Here is a 19,047-nt window from a genome sequence, read left to right on the forward strand (position 1 = left end):
ATGCTTTAGAAGAATATCTTTGTTCTCTGCTTGAATTAGGCAGTCGTCCAAGTAGGGATATATTTGAATTCCTTTTTGTCTGCAAAACTTAATTACTGGTGCCAGGCATTTTGTGAAGACCCTGGGCACAGTAGATAAGCCAAAGGGCAGTGCAGAGAATTGGTAATGCATTGAGCCAACTATGAATCTGAGGTATCTTCTGCAAGAATGTCTGATTGGGACATGCAGGTATGCCTCTTTTAGGTCTGTTACGAGCCAAGCCTTCTTGCCCAGCATGGGCAGTAGCTGCTGTAGAGTCAACATCTTGAATTTTGGAACTTCCAGAAACATATTTAGTATAGACAGGTCCAGTATTGGTCTCCAGATTTTGTCCTTTCTGGGTACCAGGAAAAGTCTGGAGTAAAATCCTTGCCCCTGCTCTTGTTGTGGTACTTGCTGAATGGCCCTCATGTCCATGAGGGCTGTAATTTGTTTTTGTGCCTCTGCCCATTGATTGTGGGGCAGGTCTGGCATACCTTTTGACCTTGGTAGAGTGTGAAAATGGAACCTGTAGCCTTGGGACACTATGTTCAGGACCCATTTGTCTTGGGTTACCATTTGCCAATTTGATGAAAAAAGTGCTAGTTTTCCCCCTAAGGGGGCTGCCAAAAGAAAAGTGATTGCATGTGGTAGAGGAAAGTCATTGGGACTGTTTCCTGTAAGGCTGTGATTGGTCTTCTCCGCTTTTGGAGGTAGGTGCACCCCATTGTTTAGGCCTGTATGAGCCTTGGGGCTGAGATCTGCCTCTGGGACAACTGTATCTGCCTCTTTGTAGCCTGTATGACACTGGAAAGGACCAATTTTTAGAAGGCCAGTTCCTGTTAAACCTGGGTGGCTGTACCTGTAAGAAATCCTTGACTGTCTGCATGGATTTTGCTTTATCCTCCATTTTTTTCAACACCTCTTCTGCTTTAGTACCAAACAAAGTATCATGCTGTAAAGGTGCATCTAATAATTTTGCTTTAACATGATCAGGCAGATTTTGTTCCTTTAACCAAGCATACCTTCTAATAAGAGAACCTGCAACAGCGGCCCTGCAAGAGGCCTCCAGTGAATCATAACCACATTGCAAAGTATGCTTTCCCACTTGTTCAGCTGCATGCAATAAATCCTGTAATTCCTTGTTTTCTGAACATTCAGTATTTGTCAACAATTTCTGTTTAAGCAGTGACATTAAATATTGCTGATATTTAAGCATATGAAACTGACAATTTAAAGCCCTTACAGCCAGGGTAGCAGAAGTGTAGACTTTTTCCCCCCATCTGTCTAGAGCCCTAGAATCCCTATCAGAGGGGACAGGGTTTTTTGCAGTGGAAGCTTTGACCCCTTTTGGACCCTGAGATATAGTTTCTGGGTCAGCAGCAGGGTTTTTATATAGGAATTTATGAGAATCCGGGACCCTGTAGTATCTGTCTGGCTTAGCAGGTGCAGGAGGTAGAGAGTCAGGGGACAGGCCGGACTCTGAAAATACATCATCTACAATGTCTAGAACAGGTGGAATAGCAAGGGGTCTGTGCTGAGGAAGTAGCAGAAAGTCCCTCAGCCTTTTCTTAGATTCAGAATAATCTTGGCTCTCCCAGTGGAAATACTCCCTCATGGTATGCAGGGTTTCCCCAAAAGAATAATCCTCAGGAGGAGAGGCTGAAGGAATGGATTCTTCAGCATCAGAATCCTCACAGGGAAGCATGGAGTAATCCTGTTCAGAAGAGGAATCAGAGGAAATAGAAACCTGATCAGAAGAATCATACTCTGTCTCTTGCCTAGGCCTCTTATCAGGAGGGGGATTGGAGCCCCTGATCAAAGTAATTAGGTCTTCAGCCATTTTGAGCATCTGTTTTTTAGGCATGGAAGTCTGAGCAGGAGAATGCTGTACTTGTTTCTTTGCCTTTAGAGCTGCTTTAGTCTTTGAAGCTGAAGATGGCTTAATATATGGTTGGGTAAGTCTGAAGACACCCTCAGAAGCCGATACCTGCTCCGCGGGTCCGGACCCATCTGAGGGAATGATTTCCGAGTGTCCAATACCTTGAGTATCCAGAGGCCCAGTCGGCTCCATGTGGGAGTCGGAAGTGGCCTGTGGCTCTGAGGTAGCGAGTGCCAGGGACTGCAAAAGCGCCTCACTGAGAACCGGCGAACCAGTGACTGGCCTAGCAGAGGCCTCGTCGTCAGTTTTGGACCTCGGATGCCTATCCTTTTCCTTGTCCTTGCATTTTTTGTAAACTCCGGCTGTCGGCTGGTCCGACGGCATTACATAATTAAATCTTCGACCAAAGTAATGAAATGCAAAATCGAACAGATGCTTAATAGTGTGTTGGTTAAATCTAGCACAAAACCGACAGCTAGCAACATTGTGATCAGGGCCTAGGCAAGGAATACAATAAGAGTGAAAATCCTTATGAGGTATTTGCTTCCCACAAGAAATACAATTGTTAACTTTTTCTGACATCGGTCTGGAGCAAGAAAAAAGTTTCCCCAATGGGGTACTTAGCTTTAATGAAGACTTCGGATCTGAAATTCGGATTTGAATATCTCAGGAGTCGGCTGACCGGCACTTGCGAACTGCTTTTGCTACAGGCACCGCGCGGCAAAAAAGACTGAAGAAAATGGCGTCGGCTGCATCTTTTATACCCCTGGCGCACTGACGTCAGGGAAGAGGCGACAGCAACCGACGCCTGACCTAGACTTTGGAATTCTGGCCGACTGAGGATAGCCTGCCAGCAGGATAACCCAAGAGTAATGACTGCAACAGTGAAACACGATGAACATCAGCTGTTAAGGCTCTAAAGCTCAGACACTTTCTTAGAAGGGCTAAAAGAAAAACAGTCTTCCATGTACAATACTGCAAAGAAGCTAAAGTTGCAGACTCAAAAGAAGCCTGAGTCAATTATTCAATAAAATTAATGTCCCAGGACGGAGGAATAGGTTTTCTGGGGGGAGGAGGGCAATATGAAGGACTTCTTTAAGAAACTGTTTGACCTCAAACCTAGAGGCTAGAGGAGGAGACAAAAGCAGGCAAGCAGAAATTGCTGAAAAGTGAGATTTAACTTAAGAATAAGACAACCCACCATGGAGCTATTCACACAAATAAGACAGAACCAGAGGAATCTCCACAGAAAGTGGATACTGGTTATTAGCAAGGCACCAGACAGAAATTCTCTTCCATTTGAACACACAAGACTCCCTGGTAGTGGGTTTCCTGGCCTCCTCCAGAACCCAAAGCATTTTCTCAGAAAAAAAGGTGCCTAAAAAAGGTCAAAACCCTATCACCCACAATGCCATTTGAAGAGTGGACAAGTGAGGATGGATTAGAGACCCCTTGCCTTCTGTGAGTAGGTCCATCCTGTAAAGTAACTTGTGGTGATTGCCCTTGGCTAGGTGCAGACGAGGAGGGAACCAATGCAGTCTAGGCAAAAAGGGAGTCACCACCAAGATTTATCTCTATCTTGATTAGGACCCTTGGTATGAGAGGAAGGTGTAGAGAAACAATCCCTTCCAAGAGTAAGACAGGGTGTCCACCTTCCATGACCAGAGGACTTGGGACTTAGGAATAAAAAAAGTGGAAGTTGTCTGTTCAGAGGAGAGGTACAAAGATCTACCCGAGGAGTACTTCACTGGTGGACAATGTCCAAAAAACACATCTCTGTGAAGCATCCACTTGTGAGCCTGTGTTATGCACCTGCTGAAAGAGTCTGCCACGATGTTTTGTTTTGAAGGAATATAAACAGCCTGAAGAGTCACCTGATATTTGACGACCAGATCCCAAACTTGAGGAGCTAGTCTGCACAGAAGGTAGGACTGTGTCCCCTCTTGCTTGTTGATGTACCACATCACTGTGGTATTGTCTGTAAAAGTTTTGAGGTGACCTGGAAGAAAAAGAGTATGAAAGGCCTGAAGAGCAAGGAGAACTCTCATCTCCCTGATGTTGATATGGTCTACCCTCTGATGAATGAGCCAAAGACCCTGAACCTTGAGACGGCCAAAAGAAGCACCACACCCTGCATCTAAGGCATATGAAAAAAAACGTTCCTGAGAGGAGACTGGGGGCAGAAAATGAATTCCTGGGTTGAGAGACAGCTGATGAATCCATCACTGAAGCTAGTCTTGGGCATGGAAGAAGAGGAATGAGAAAGTCTAAAGGATGACAGTGTTGGAGCCACACTGACTTAAGGAACCACTGTAGCTTTCTCATATGGAGTCTGGCTAGAGGTAGCATAGGAATGGTGGAAATCATGAATTCCAGAGTGCTCAGAATTTCTCTGGCCAGAAGAAGTGCTTGAAAAAAAGGCAATCAAAGCAAGAGCCTTGGGTGGTGGCAGGGAAGCCAGCATAGGAATAGTCTGGAGTCTGCAAATGAGAAAAACATGATCCTGAGAAGGTGTCAGGAAGGATTTCTGGACATTTATCATAAACCATAGGTTTTGCAAGAGGCAAATACCATAGTGAAGATGTTGAAGCAAGATCTCTGGGGAGGAAGCCTGAAGGAGCAGATCATCCAGGTAAAGAAAGATTTGATTCCCATCATCCAAGAGTGATGTGCTGGGTGAAAACCCTTGGGGCAGTAGAGAGGCCAAAAGGCAAAGCAGGGAACTGAAAATGCACGGAAAAAAACAGAGAAACACTAACATTTCCAGAAATGGGGATGAACAGGGATGTGAAAATAAGCATCCTTGAGATAGAGAGAGACCAGGAAAGCCTGAGGAAGAACAGGAGGAAACAAGAGACTGAAGGGACAACATCTGAAAGGAAGGGCTCTTCAGACAGGTGTTGAGCTGAACAAGGTGCAGAATGAACCTCGAGATGCTTTCTTTCCTGACAATCAAAAACATTCCAGAATAAAATCCTGCCCCCTTCCAAGTAGCAGAAACTGCTTGGATGTTGCCTTGAGACAAAAGGCCCTGAAGTACATCTATACAGAAAGGCAGCTGTTCCTGAGGAGGTTGGGGAATGCCTAGAGGAGGAGAAAGAGATTTCCACACCATGAAGTATCCCTGACGATGATGGACAGAAACCAAGAATCCTGAGTGCTCCTTATCCACTTGGGAAGAGACAGGGAAAGATGAAGAGATAAAGGAACCTGACTTAGTATGAAAGGAAGTAGATAGACAGAACTGATTCATGATGGCATATGATGTGGTCTCCTCAGAGGAAACCGATGGATCAACTGGATGATCCTCTTGACCATCACCAGCCTCGAGGGAGACACTTGGGGAGGCAATAAAACAGCCAAATTTGACCTAACTTTTTTGGTCGTCTTCTTGGCAGATGGTTGACCCTTCAGATGGGATGATTCCACTATAGCACCCTGCATCAACAGATTAAGATGCTGGTTTTCCAAGTAGACAGACAAGGATTAGAGATGACTACAAAGGGTCTTATGGACAAACGCTTGACAAATCGAGCAAGAAGTATGATCATGAGAAGCACCCAAGCAAAAAAGACACTGCTCGTGATGGTCCCCATAGGGAATCAGTCTCCCACACTGACATTTTCCCTTTCTGGATGACATATAAACTCACAAAACAAAAAAATAAATAAGATAAGAAAAAAACCCCAACAGGTCACTTATCTGAAAATGACTTGGTAATCAGCATAAACAAAGGAGCATTCAGTCTGACAATCAAAGATGGTGTTTGGAGTTGCGACAAAGTAGTTCTGAGGAATGTACCGCTGTATGTCATCTTTATGCAATTTGCCGTGAGCAGGGAACATATGGGTGACATACGATGTCCTTTAAAATCCTAAGGCTTTGTTACACCGGCCAAACGATGGCCTACCATTGCCAGGGGATCCCTTTAGTAAAGAAATCTGCAACAGTAATAAGGAAGGACATCCAGAGATCCTGTAGAGGTACTAGAAATATTTCAGAAATTTTATGAAAACCTGTATAAAAATAGAATTATTGAAATCAAGAAAAAGTACAAATGGAAATGTATATGGAAGAATTAAATATGCCAAGGTTAGAGGTAGATGAGGCTCAATTGCTAACAGTTAGGATAGGAGGAGATGAAATAAAAATGGTGATGTACAACCATTCTACAGATAAATACCCAGGAATAAACTATATTTCTGCAGAAGTGTGGAAGCTAAGAGGGGAAAAACTGAAAGATTTGGAAGGTTTTGGCACTATTTTAAAAGGAGGAAAAACACCAACATCCTGGAAGAAAGTGATGGTGGCTGTAATACCTAAAGATGGCAAAGACCCATCAGATCCAGCTTCATATAGCTCCATTTCAATTCTAAACCATGATTATAAAGTGTTTATGTGTATAATAGCTAAAGGAATGGCACAGGTGATGCCAAAATTGACAGATATGGATCAATGTGGTTTTGTGGAGGGGAGGCAAATATCTGACAATATTAATAGAAAAACAGTGATCCAGGGGAAGCAGAACATAAGAAAATACCACTGTTGATAGATCTTGATGCAGAGAAAGTATTTGACAGAGAAAGCTGGGATTTTATGAGGAGGGCAATGGAAGCATTTGCATTCCCTGATAAAATTATAAGGTTGATTAGGAGGATACACGAGGGATTGGAGGCGAAAATTAAAATGGGTGCGTTCCTCTCTAAAAAGTTCTGTTTGAGCAGAGGAAATAGGTAGGGGTGTGTAGTAAGAATCTTTGTGTTCAACATCTTTGTATCATGTATAGTAAGGGTTAAAATGTGAAATTGCATTGCAAGCAAAGAAGCAAGTTAAAATAAGCTGTTTTTCTTGTAAAGAATTTGTTGACCAAAGAGGAATGCACAGATGTTACCTTGGTCCAGGCACAAGCTTATCTTGTGACTGACCTCTGACCATCTAAGGCTCCAGTATGTGAATTCATAGCCTTGACTGAAATTCCTTGTCTGGTAACCAGTTACTGTGTACGTGCTGAGAAGGGTATAAAAACCCATGTGAAGTGTACAGAAATTAGACTGCTAACATACCATGTACTTTGTAGCATGTCTCCATGCATGTAAAATAAACCTTTTTGCTTATGTTTATCTGCGTGATTCTTCCAGTATATGTTAAGAGTATTAAAATCTTTTGACAGGGTGGGTATCCAGTTTCCCCTTTCTTATTTGCATTTCATTAAGAACCAGTGGCAAAGAAAATAAGGGACTCAGAAATTCAAGAATATAATTGGTATAGTAGTCAAGAAAAGTAAGCTTTATTTGGATGATATTATTTTATACCTGATAAAACCAAAAAAGGACATTTTAGTGTTGTGGAATATTTTAAGACAATTACAAGTCTCTTCTATATACAAAAGTAATGAAGATAAAACAAACGCAATAGCTGTATAATATGTACCCACACATGAATTGGTTCAGCAATACCCACACTTATGGGGACATGATAAAATGAAGTGCTTAGAGGAGTATGGATTAAAAAGGATTTTGTTATGGCAGCTTCAGATATGTGTTAAGAGACAAAACAAAAGATAATATAAACTGAAACTGGAAGCTCTCATTTATGGATTTGGATAGCAGGATATAAGCAGTCAAAATGTTTTTAGTCCCTCTGGTTTTATGCACAGGTCAGGCATATTATCATCCAGAGGAGAAGTTCTGGATAGCAATTAATAAAGAGTTGAAGGATTTCATCTGAGAGGGGAAGACGGCTAGAGTCAACTGGGATAAGCTGATCCTTCCAACAGAACAGGGTGGTTTAGGATTACCTGATTCGAAGAGGTATTTCAGAGCAACATAGTTAAGTCACCTATACACACCACAACCAGAAAGCTATAATTCAAAGTGGAAAGGGATGATGACAAAAGAGGCGGAGACTCAAGTAACAAAGAGATTGGTATTTTGGATGATGATCCCTAAACAGAATAACAATAGCCACATATAATATTATAGTCATAAAGTAGCGGAAGGTATTCTAAGAACTAAGCCAACATGAGAATGGAAATGAATGAATTAGGCATTCAGAGACTAGGCAAGTGGGGGCTGGAATTTACTGGAGAAAACTGGCAAAGGATCCAAGGTATTGGGAGGAGCAAATAATTAGAGGGAGAAAGGTAACAGAATGGGAAAAGGCCAAAAACATATTTGGACTGCGTCTGCGTGCTAGATTGCCTTCTCTATCAAGGACTGATATTAGAGTACAGGCAAAGAGAAAGAAATAGGGGTATTCTAAGTGAAAGATCAGTATTGTAGATTTTTTAGTAGAATCAAGAATAGAAGCCGCTATTAAAAAAAGGGATAATTAGTATAGCATATAAAATATTGCATGATAACTATAAGAATCAATCAGAGGAGCTTAAAAAGGATAGGGAACACAGGCTGAATAGGCAATTCTCAAAGAAACAATGGGGGGATATATGTATGTCTCCCAAATATGCAAAAAAGTCTAGAAGGTTTAGGATCTTTGCTTGGAAGTGTTTGCATAGGTTTCTTTATACTCCAAGTAGATTCCAAAGAATTCTTCCTCAGGTAGACAGCAAACCTTGGAGATTTGATGGGAAAAAAAAGAGGTATTCGGGAACATATTAAAGTTGGCAGACTTTAAAAAATTCCTGTAAACTATCAGAAATACTGGATAAGCAAACTAGTATAACTAAAGAAATGTGTTTTTGAGCTATATTACAGAATCGGAATTGACTAAACAAAGTAAGGCCATGCTTAGTCTAATTATGGTGGCTGCTAAAAAAGCAATTACTAGAAAATGGAAATCAAAGTCTAAGCCAACTGTACTATATGTAGTAAACAGAAATAAAACTAGAAATGGGAGCTTAAGAAAACGGTAGGATCAAATTACATAAAACATTTGAATTGTGGGAATAATACATGCAGAATAACATTTTGGATGAGGAATGAGGTTTAAAAGAAGGCAGGATTTGAATGAGTTACACAGTGTCTGACTGGTTATGACTGGAGAGATAAGTACTGTACAATGTTTGCAACTATAAATATGCTAATATAGCCTGTTTTCATTTATGTAAATGTATGATTGCTTATGACATAACTGATAATTTAATAAAGATGTTTCTTAAACAAAAGTACAAGACTTTGAATTGATAAAATCTTAATTTTGGGAGTCATGACAAGAAAGTTTATTGCAGAAAGATCCAGTACTGGCCTTCAGGATCCTTCTGGTTTGGGAAAGAGAAACACCCTTGAATAACAACCTTTACGTAGGAGACTGAGGAGAACTATTTCTATCACTCTGAGACAGCATGTTTTACAGAATGGGTGGAAAGAGAACAATCTGGTAGCCCTGGACAAGAGGAAAGCCCGGGAAAGGAAGAAGGGAGTCCCATTGCCAAAAGTATCTTCACTGGATTACACTTACAACTCAACTGTCTAAGACTATCCAATAATAAAAAGGAAGTTTAAAGTCTGACGGACTTACAGAGGTTGCCAGGGTGAGAGAGTGGTGGATTGGTGGGGGGAGGGGGGACTGAATTTGCAGACAGTCATGCTGACTGGGAAGACTTTTCAATATTTTGATACTTTTATCTTCTTTCTAGAGCCTCCTTTCTGTTGGTTATTTCCTCCTTAATTAACAGCCCCTTGCTGATTAAACTGTCTGCTGGGAAAGGGGTCCGAGAAGAACAAACTGTTATTTTGGTTTAAGAAAGGAGGGTTGAAAAAGTTGTCACTCAGTGAAAGAGTTTTCCCCTTTTAACACACTTCTTAAGCTCAGCTACAGAAGAGGCAGAGTATTTTTTATCAAAGGCAGAATTTAAGACATCTGATTTGACTTCTTCGGGGAGATTTTGAGAAAAAAAGCCAAGCAACTCTCCTCAAAAGTGAACTAGAAAAAGTCATTCTGGAAGTAGAATCAGTGGCATCACAGCCATACTTTAGTAAATGTTTATCCACCTGAGAAACAGCTGCCAAAGAAGCATTATTTTTATCTCAGGGGAAGAAAGGCTACTCAGCAACTTTTGCATATTCTAAAAATGTAGAAGTGAAAACTTTAATATACGAGCTTGGCAATTTAAAATCCAGAAAGGTAATGTACTAGAAGTATACATTTTCTTCCCCAGTTTATCCACTGCTATCACATCTTTGTCCAAGGGAATGGGACTAGAAGCAGTAACCTGTCTGGCAGCAGCAGACTTACGAGAGAGACAGGATTTGTGGATATGCCTTGAGATTAGAAAATGTGTGTGCATCTCAGGTAACTTGTATAACCTGTCACACCACCTGGAAACTGAAGACTGCCTGTCAGGTAAACTGGTTGCAGTAAGAAAAACACTCTCTGGAAGGCAAAATGGAAGGAACAGGTGTAGCTTTAGGCATTTGTAAATGTATTAAATCATAACACATTTTCTGCATCCGAAAGACTTCACTCTGCCCTTACTCAAAAACCTCACTTGTGTTAGATAAAATAACAGTGAAAGAGATTTCTTCAGTAGGGAAGTCTGAAGTTATGCTTTCTTCAGAATCAGAATGCTCAGATTGAAAAGAATCCTCTGAATTACACCACTCCCTCTGCAGGGATTGTTCTGAATGGAACCTCTTGTCAGACTGGAAATTACTTACTTTTCATTTCTGCCTGAGGTTTGACCTGACTTGAAAAAAACAGAAATTTATTTTTTTATTTATTTAAGTTTGATGACCGGGGAAGTCCTCTGGGCCAAGAAGAGTCTGTTTTCAGTGGAGGCCCAGGGAGAAAAGCTCCACAATAATTGCAAGTTACATTTCACATGTTACAAAAGGACATAGTTCATACAGCTACCCATGATATTTGCAATTGGCTTGTCACAATGTTATAAAAATGTAAAGACATAATTCAATAAAGAAATTTCAACATTTACATCAAGTGAATATTTTTGTTATAAACTCAATTGTATGTTTAACATTTCAAAACTTACAGCTACTAGCCATTAGTAGGTTAGGAAAATATTATGCATGGAGAGGGTAATAGTATATCTGAGATTGGAGAGTAGATAATAGTGAGAAAAATATTTTTTAGTAGGGGAGGGATTTTTTGGGTGGGATGAAGTAATAGTAGAGGTAGTTGGATGAGTCAGTTCAAGGTGGAATGAGGGGGTTAAGTTGGAGTGTGGTAAGGGCATTCCCATTTGGAAGAAATCAACTCCTTAGCAAAGCCCAGTAAATCTGCCCTGTCAGCAGAGAAAGAGACAGGAAGTCTGAAGTTGCTCTCACCAGTGTCATCCAGTAAGACTTTTCCCATTCAAGTGAAAACCCTTCACCTTCCCCTTCTCGAGCCAGTGACAAAAGTGATTCTCCCTGGCTCACCATGTGCTTCCCTATAGCCAAAGCCCCATGTGGCTATCTATTGATATTTGGTGTCTGATACTACTACATTAAGAGAGCCGGGGAAGATAACAGGTGGTCTGAGGAACAATGATCAACCACAGCAGAGTCACCTATTAACAGGTCAGGCAAAGAAGGACCCAGACAAACCCTGAAGAACTCCACTGAAAGTTTCTTTTTGTGTACTGGGAACGATAATACCATGGACACTGACAGCTGCCCCATAGGTAAGCTGAGAATGGGCATCAGAAGGCATGTAGCATACTCCATAAGAGTTGGTACAGACAAAGAAAGGAGAGCTAAAGATTCTAAGTAAGTATACCACTAAAAGTCACCCCCAGCATGTGTCCTTTCCAGAGCACACTAAACAATAAAATAAGTTAATTTTTAGATATACAATAAACTTTTCCCTCACAATAAATTCACAGAAGCACTACTGCCATGTCCATTAAAATAACCAGCAGCTCTTTTCTGTTTGTTTCAATAGCACCTAACACAAAATTCTTGGCAATAAATATGTTTTCCACATAAAATTAAAATTTAGAAGGAAGGATTCCCCAGCGAGGACTTAATTGCCCAACCTGAAGACTGCAGCCAAATGACAGGACAACATATTGAGGCTGCCAAAGAAAGCCTGAAACTTCTTAACTCTCCTTCCTTTTATATGAAGTGCCTTGCACAATCCTGGCAGGAGGTGGGCCTAGAAAGTGTCCAAAGCTTTGACAAGCCAGCCAATTCAGGAGGGTAAACTGATACAGCTTAGTATACTGCAATGATACTTGTATGAGCATCTGCATTTATAAAACTATAAATCTGACTACACTGCCTACAACTGTAACATTTTTCAGTCTGTGGATTTGCCAGACCTGTGAAAGTTTAAAACATTTGCATGTCACAGGATGGCATAACACACTACTCACAGTAAATTTCTGCATAATTTGACCTCCTATGATAAAGTAATCCATTAACTAAGATTATGAACTGCAACGTCTGTCATAATAAGCAACTGGGTTGCATAAGCTCACTAACAAAATAAAGTGTCAAGGTGTAGAAGTGGCTTACCTCCATAAACAATTCCAAACTGCCCAGATCCTAGTACCTCATCAGCAAAGATCTGGTAGACCGAACTGACATCCTATAAAGAGACCAATATTTTTATTTTCATGGAAAATTGTTAAAGTTAATTTACATCATATCCACAGATACATGCACACACATTTAGAAAAGCACAATTCTTGAATTTATTCTAACAATATGTCTGATAATGACAGTGTTTTGTAGCTTTTAGTTTTTTATTCCTATTATTCATTTCTGGTAGGCTAAGCAAATGGGTGCTTAAGTGATCACTCTGTAGATAGGTGTGTTTTATTTATTTACACACTTTTTTTTTTGCTCTACTTTTAATTCCCCCCATGCTGCATGATATACAGTGATATCACCACAGGAATGTCATATATATGTTCCTGCATAACATCTTTTGGAACACCTCTCCCACAGTTTTGCATATGCTTATTGTTACATTACAGGTCTCTGTCAGAGAGCAGGTAAGTACTGCAAAAGACTCAAGTGCCACCCTCCTCCCCCAGCAAAAAAAGCAAGATTAACCTCCAGTCTCTCAAGCCCTTACAAGCTAGTTCTTAAACACCCAGTATACTAAATGAAGCTAGGACAATACTCACGGTATAACAGAAACTATAAAAAGAAAATCCAGCTTACTAATGATGTTCCTAAAAAGCTAATACTGTGTTATAACTCTTCCAATATTCGATACTATTAGACTATATCTAACTTATTACAGGAACAGAAAACAGTTATTTAAGTGATAACTTGCAATTGATGAAGAAAGTCTGTTCACAGACGTGCCACAATGTGATGAATTATGAACTTGAAAAGAATGGTGAACAGTGGGGGCCACCTATGGGTCAGTAAAAGTCTTAATGCTATGGGGCATGTAATACAAACATCTCCTTACTACAGCTGGTAAGAAAAAAATTACATATACACATATATACATCATATATATATATATATATATATATATATATATATATATGGGATCCGGACACATGCTCGACTAGCATATGTCCGAATCACAAAACATCGAACACACATACACGAAAGCGCTTAACATTGACAAGCACTTCCGTGTATGTGTGCCTGTTTCGTAGATCGGACTACAGGGCGGGTAAGGGAAAATTCCCTTTTCCCTACTGTAGTGCGATCTCGGAGTGAGAATAATAAGGTAGGGGCGGTGTGGAGGGGTGCAGGGGGGGCAAACTCCCCCTGCAGAAACGTAGATTTTTTTTTTTTGAACTACACATACAAGGAAGCGCTTTTTGATGTTAAGAGCTTTCGTGTATGTGTGTTCGATGTTTTGTGATTCGGACATATGCTAGTCAAGCATGTGTTCTAGACCCATATATATACACACACACACACACACACACACATATTTATTTACTTTAATGAATAAACTTTTTTGACTTCCTGGAATGCAGTATTTTGGAGATCTAATTAACATTATTTTTGAATGTACACAGCGCCATTTACATTGATAAACAAATATTAACTAATGTGATAATCTGTGCAACATCTGAATAAAGGCTGCAGTTTTTCTTCATGCTGAAAGTCATATAATTATTTATTAGTACAGAATTGTGCATGGTGAGCAAATAAGATAATATGAAACAAATAGATTTTAGCACTCAAATGATGGCATACAAAATGGAAACTTGAGCTGAAAATGGATAGTGGAGGAAGAGATGTGTAATGATAAAATTGAGAACAACTGCTATTGAATCAGTCTTTCATGGATGATTAAAAAAATGATTCAGCTGAATCTCAAGTAATGACATTTGGAATAAGTGAAATTTGGCTTGTAGCATACTTACATGCAACTGGAAAGACCTTGCAAAAGACTTCAAATGCATGAAGCTGACAATATTGACATTTTGCATGCTCAACAGGTCACCATGATGCTGATTAAACACCCAGCCTGGTGATATAGAGAGAGAAAAAACATGACTGTGACCCAAATGTCCCAATTTCAGCTAGCAGCTTGGGTAATGGAAGAGACAAGGGGGGAGAGGGAGAATGAGCGTCTTTTGTTGGCTAGCTCAAACTAGAGGGAGATGGTGGCCCTGGTTGACCATCTGCTCTCAAACAAACAGAGTCTTGCATTAAAGATGTGGCTGTATGACCAGAAGACAAAGGCTAACAAACCCAAGCCAATTTTGCCACCTCTCAAAGCTTGAGAGTGGAGGAACATGGGCGTGCGTGCGAGCACACACATGCACACACACACACACCACGGGGAATCGGCACAGGACATCCCCAATGTGAAATGGGTGCATACTTAAATCATTAAGGATGGGGTTAGGGCCATATTAGAAACACAGCCACAGTAAGAATGATGCAAAGCAACTACGGGGTGGAAGTTGTGTAGTCCCTAGCCCTGAACAAGCATGACAGGATAGCATACAGCCCTGGTCTGGGGGAAAGCCCCACTTACATGGGCCAAGGAATATGACTGTCCACCACTAGCAGCAGAGTGGAAACAGGAATGTGAGAAGGGGCACAAAACTACTGTTATTTCTGCCTAAATATTGGTACCTCTACATGGCTCATGCCATGCTGTACTAGTATGGTGGATAACTGGGAATTAGAATTCAGAACAGGTGCAACAGATACACAGTCATTCAAACCAGGGGGAAAGTCAGCTCCCAGTCTGAGCTGCCAAATTATTTCACGTACCTTTAAAGTTTTTCCAATTCCAGTCCTAGGATCTAGCCTGATTTTCTCCAGAATACCAAAACTAAATTTACTGAATTCATTACACTAAATGGAAATGTCCGAACAAGGCACTGTTCTCATTTTTGTTGGCAATATCATCGACATGCTCATAAATGCATGTCTGAGGCTAATAAATTATAAATGCAATATGTATTTTTGCACTGCAGTGACTTATCATACAATATTTGATGTGAAATATCTACTTTTTATTGTGGAAGAAGAGAAATTACTATTTTCAACTTATGTTTCCCTGAATGGCTCTAAACAAACCAGCACTTAATTGACTATTTTATAAACTACCAATGAAATTCAACTTTGTTGTATACTCAAAAGCATTTGGGACATATTTTATTCTGATGAAATCTCTTTCATGAGATAAAAGTGCTCAACATTTTAAAACTTGTTTTAAAGGTTGTTTTAATAAATCGTTTTAAACCATATTGGACCTTCGGTGGCATTAATTTTGTATATGGTTATTGGTTTATTTAGTTGACGCTGCACCTTTTAGTACATGTTGGAGTTCTTGTTGGTGACAGATGGCTACATGGATTCGTTGGACAACTTTCCTATCCAAGCACCTGCGCCAATCAATCCAATCTTTTACAACTGAAGGACGACGTCACTTCCTTAAAGGGTGAGCACACTAAGCTTAGTGAATTGTTCACCAAACAGATGTAATATGTACTTTTGCACTGCATCAACCTATCATACAATATCTGATGTGAAATGATTTCCTTTTCAACTTACGTTTCCCTGTTCTTGTCCGGCTCTTTAAGTAAAAAGCACATAACTGACTATTCTATGAACCACCAATGAAATTCAATTTTGTTGTGTATTTAAAAGCCATGTGTTCAGGCAGATTTTACTCTGACTGATGAAGTCTCCTTATGGTAACCTGTAAATGGTTCATCTCCCAGGCCCATGTTTACACTTATCGACGGTATCCGAAATTGTCAGAGATATGGAATGCATGGCTTGGCCTAAAAAGGCCCTTCTGGTCATTGACCTAGTAAACAACTATGAACCTATGAGACAAAAGCGCTCAATATTTTAAAACTTGTTTTGCAGGGTTGTTTTAATAAACAGTTTTTAACCATATTGGACCCTCTGTGGAGTTAATTTTGTACATGGTTATTGATCTATTTGTTTGATGCTGCACCTTTTACTACATTTTGGAAAAATCAATACATACCTAGACTATATATTCCCCATTCTGAAGGCGGTATGGGTCTCCTCAAAATTGATTACATGCACAGATCTGCAATCCTGGGACTGTATACATATCTGCTGACCTCACAAGACCCAACATAGTAAAAGTTTTGAAACATGATGAGAATAAGTCTAAGATGACTTCCCTGGTTAGTTTAGCAGAAGCATGTTGGCGTCAAGTGGGAATGAAAATCAAACCAGAAGCAGATAAAAATCAGGCAGCCAAAAAACAAAAAAAAAAAATGAATATAAGGTGAAGGATCAGATGAGAAGGCAAGAATGCGGAAAATGCATAAATATAGTTGCAAGTATAGAAAACTCTTGGAGCAACCTCATGTTGATAAGGATAGAATACAGGAATGGTTAAGGAGAGGTGAATTTAAATCAAAAGATGCAAAGGTTGATATTGGCGGCCCAAGATAGTGGACTATGTATGCGTTGGTTTACAAGGTCCATTGAACATGTGGGTGAAACAGACAATAGGTTTTGTAAAACAGAATTGGAAACAGTCGCACATCTTGTTGTTGGTTGTCATACACTAATAGCAGAAAGACTGTATACTGAAAGGCATAACAATGTGGCAAGACTGTTGCACTGGGGAATTGTGCAAACATTATGAAAACACTAGAAACATGAGCCACAAAGCATTATAGAAAATGATGAAAGTTTATAATTCATGGGATCACCCATTACCAACAGTTCAAAAAAATAGTTGCGAGAAAACTAGATGTCATAGCCCAGGAAAAGAAGACAAAAGTAGCATTGATCATTGAAATTGCTCCACCCAGTGACTACAGTGTCTTATGCAGAGAGAGACACAAAGTCATAAGATACCAGGACTTGCAGGCAGAATCGAGGGCAATGTGGGAAGTTCCAATAGTAGTAGCATCAATGGGTTTTATAAAAAAGAAATTATAATCGTATGTTACTGATACATGTAACTCCATATGAACTGCAGAAGTCGTCATTACTGGGCACACTGTGGGTGCTACAAAGAAAACATTTGGCCAAAATGAAAGACTGAAACACTAATTTCATGAAATGCAATCATACATTGACTTACGAATGGGGTCCATTTCCATATGGTATTAGAAACCCCATAAAATTGGAGAAATTAAAATAAATAAACAAATGCAGAAATTCATGTGCTATAACAGAAGTAAATAGGATATATTACTGTGCGGAAATTAATAAATAAAATTCTTAGCACAAAAATACAGGGCAAAAAGGGAAAAGAAGGGAAGACATCAACTGCCATCATGAAGTATCGAACAGAGAAAACTATAAACCAACTAAGACAAGAAGCGTCACTGTTAAAAGACTACAGAAGAGGGAACATATCAATAAAAATACTTAGAAAGACGGATGTGGTAAAAACACACAGTATTAGAACAGACCAGTAATTATCATACACTACTGCAAATAATAAATTCAAGACATCAGCACAGGCAGGTAAATATAAATGAAAGGTACAAAATAAACAATTTATTAATGACCCAAAAATGTTTTATAGAGAATTGGGAAACAAAGCAAAGGGAATAGAAATACCACCAAAAAAAGAAATAGAAACAATTTAGAGATACATCTATGAAGACCTTGTGGAACATAAAGATGCTGAATGGATATAAGTAAAAGAAACATTAAGAAGTTCAAATGTACAGGATATGAAATGTCACAGAAACTGAAACAAAATTAAGAAAAGCTCCTAAATGGGAAACCCCAGGCCCAGATGTAGTACCTAACCTCTGGCTAAAAGTATTAATATCCTTACACGAAGATTTAGCCTCGAGTAGGAACTACTTATATGAGTACCCAGAACAGACACCAATCTGGTTAACAGGAAAAAACGAAACTCCTCCTAAAGAGTGAACCTCTAAAAACTACAGACCAATACTTGCCTTCTGATTATGTATAAACTATATACTGGAATTGATGTTGACAGAGTTTATAGCCATTTGAAGAAAACTCAATCATGGTAATAGAACAAAAGGGTAACAAAGGAAAGTCATACTGAACAAAGGATCACTTGTTAATAATGGAGAATTGTAAAAGGGGGAAGAAGCCAAGTATGGCATGGATAGATTACCAAAAGGCATCTGACATCATCCCACATTAATGGATAAAAGATTGCTTACAGATGTATAAGGCATATCCTACATTGATCAATTACATTACAGGGACCATGAAACACTGGCAAATCACTGTGCAGCTAAACCATCATAAAGGACAGATTATTATCCCAGGGATAAAAATTAAAAGGGGGATAATTCCAGGGTGACACTTGTCAGAGCTGCTCTTTTGGCTTGCTCTTAACCCCTCAATCTGTCTACTTAACAGATAAGGTCATGGTTACAATTTGGCTCCAAGAAAACAACAAAGTGTAAACACTTTTTTTGTGGATGATTTAAAACCAAATGGTTCATCAGATGAGGAGCCGAAAGCACAACTGGAAGTGGTCAAAACTTTCTCAGATGATATAAGAATGTCATTTTGTCTTGAAAAATGTACAAAAGCAACATTTAGAGCAGGAAATCTGCAGCACCAAGAAAATATCAGTCTGGGGAGCAGGAATGTGTTATAAAGGAACTTGAGCAGAAGGGAGTGTTTAAATATTTGAGAACTTAGGATTGACAACAAGACATGAAGAAATGTAAACATCTCAGTAATAAATATTTTAGAAGACTAAAATGAATACTGAAAACTCACCTGGCATCTAGGAACAAAGTCCAAGCTATAAACCATTTTGCTCTTCCTGTTCTAGCTTACAGTTTTGGGTTGACTGACTGGCACCAA

At 39.6% G+C, this 19,047-nt stretch overlaps 1 protein-coding gene across 2 annotated transcripts in view; it reads right to left on the minus strand.

Moving 5' to 3' along the window:
* The window catches only part of LOC122805884 (serine/threonine-protein kinase D3), a 2,410,388-nt gene that overhangs the window by 163,920 nt on the left and 2,227,421 nt on the right, over positions 1–19,047 (minus strand). For both annotated transcript variants that reach the window (XM_044076135.1, XM_044076141.1), the window contains exon 13: positions 12,316–12,388. In XM_044076135.1, the coding sequence (XP_043932070.1) occupies positions 12,316–12,388 (73 nt within the window). The remainder of the gene's footprint in view (positions 1–12,315; positions 12,389–19,047) is intronic.

Source organism: Protopterus annectens, chromosome 1.part1 (assembly GCF_019279795.1).
Source record: "Protopterus annectens isolate FY-2018-M chromosome 1.part1, PAN1.0, whole genome shotgun sequence".
Lineage (NCBI taxonomy): Eukaryota > Metazoa > Chordata > Ceratodontiformes > Protopteridae > Protopterus > Protopterus annectens.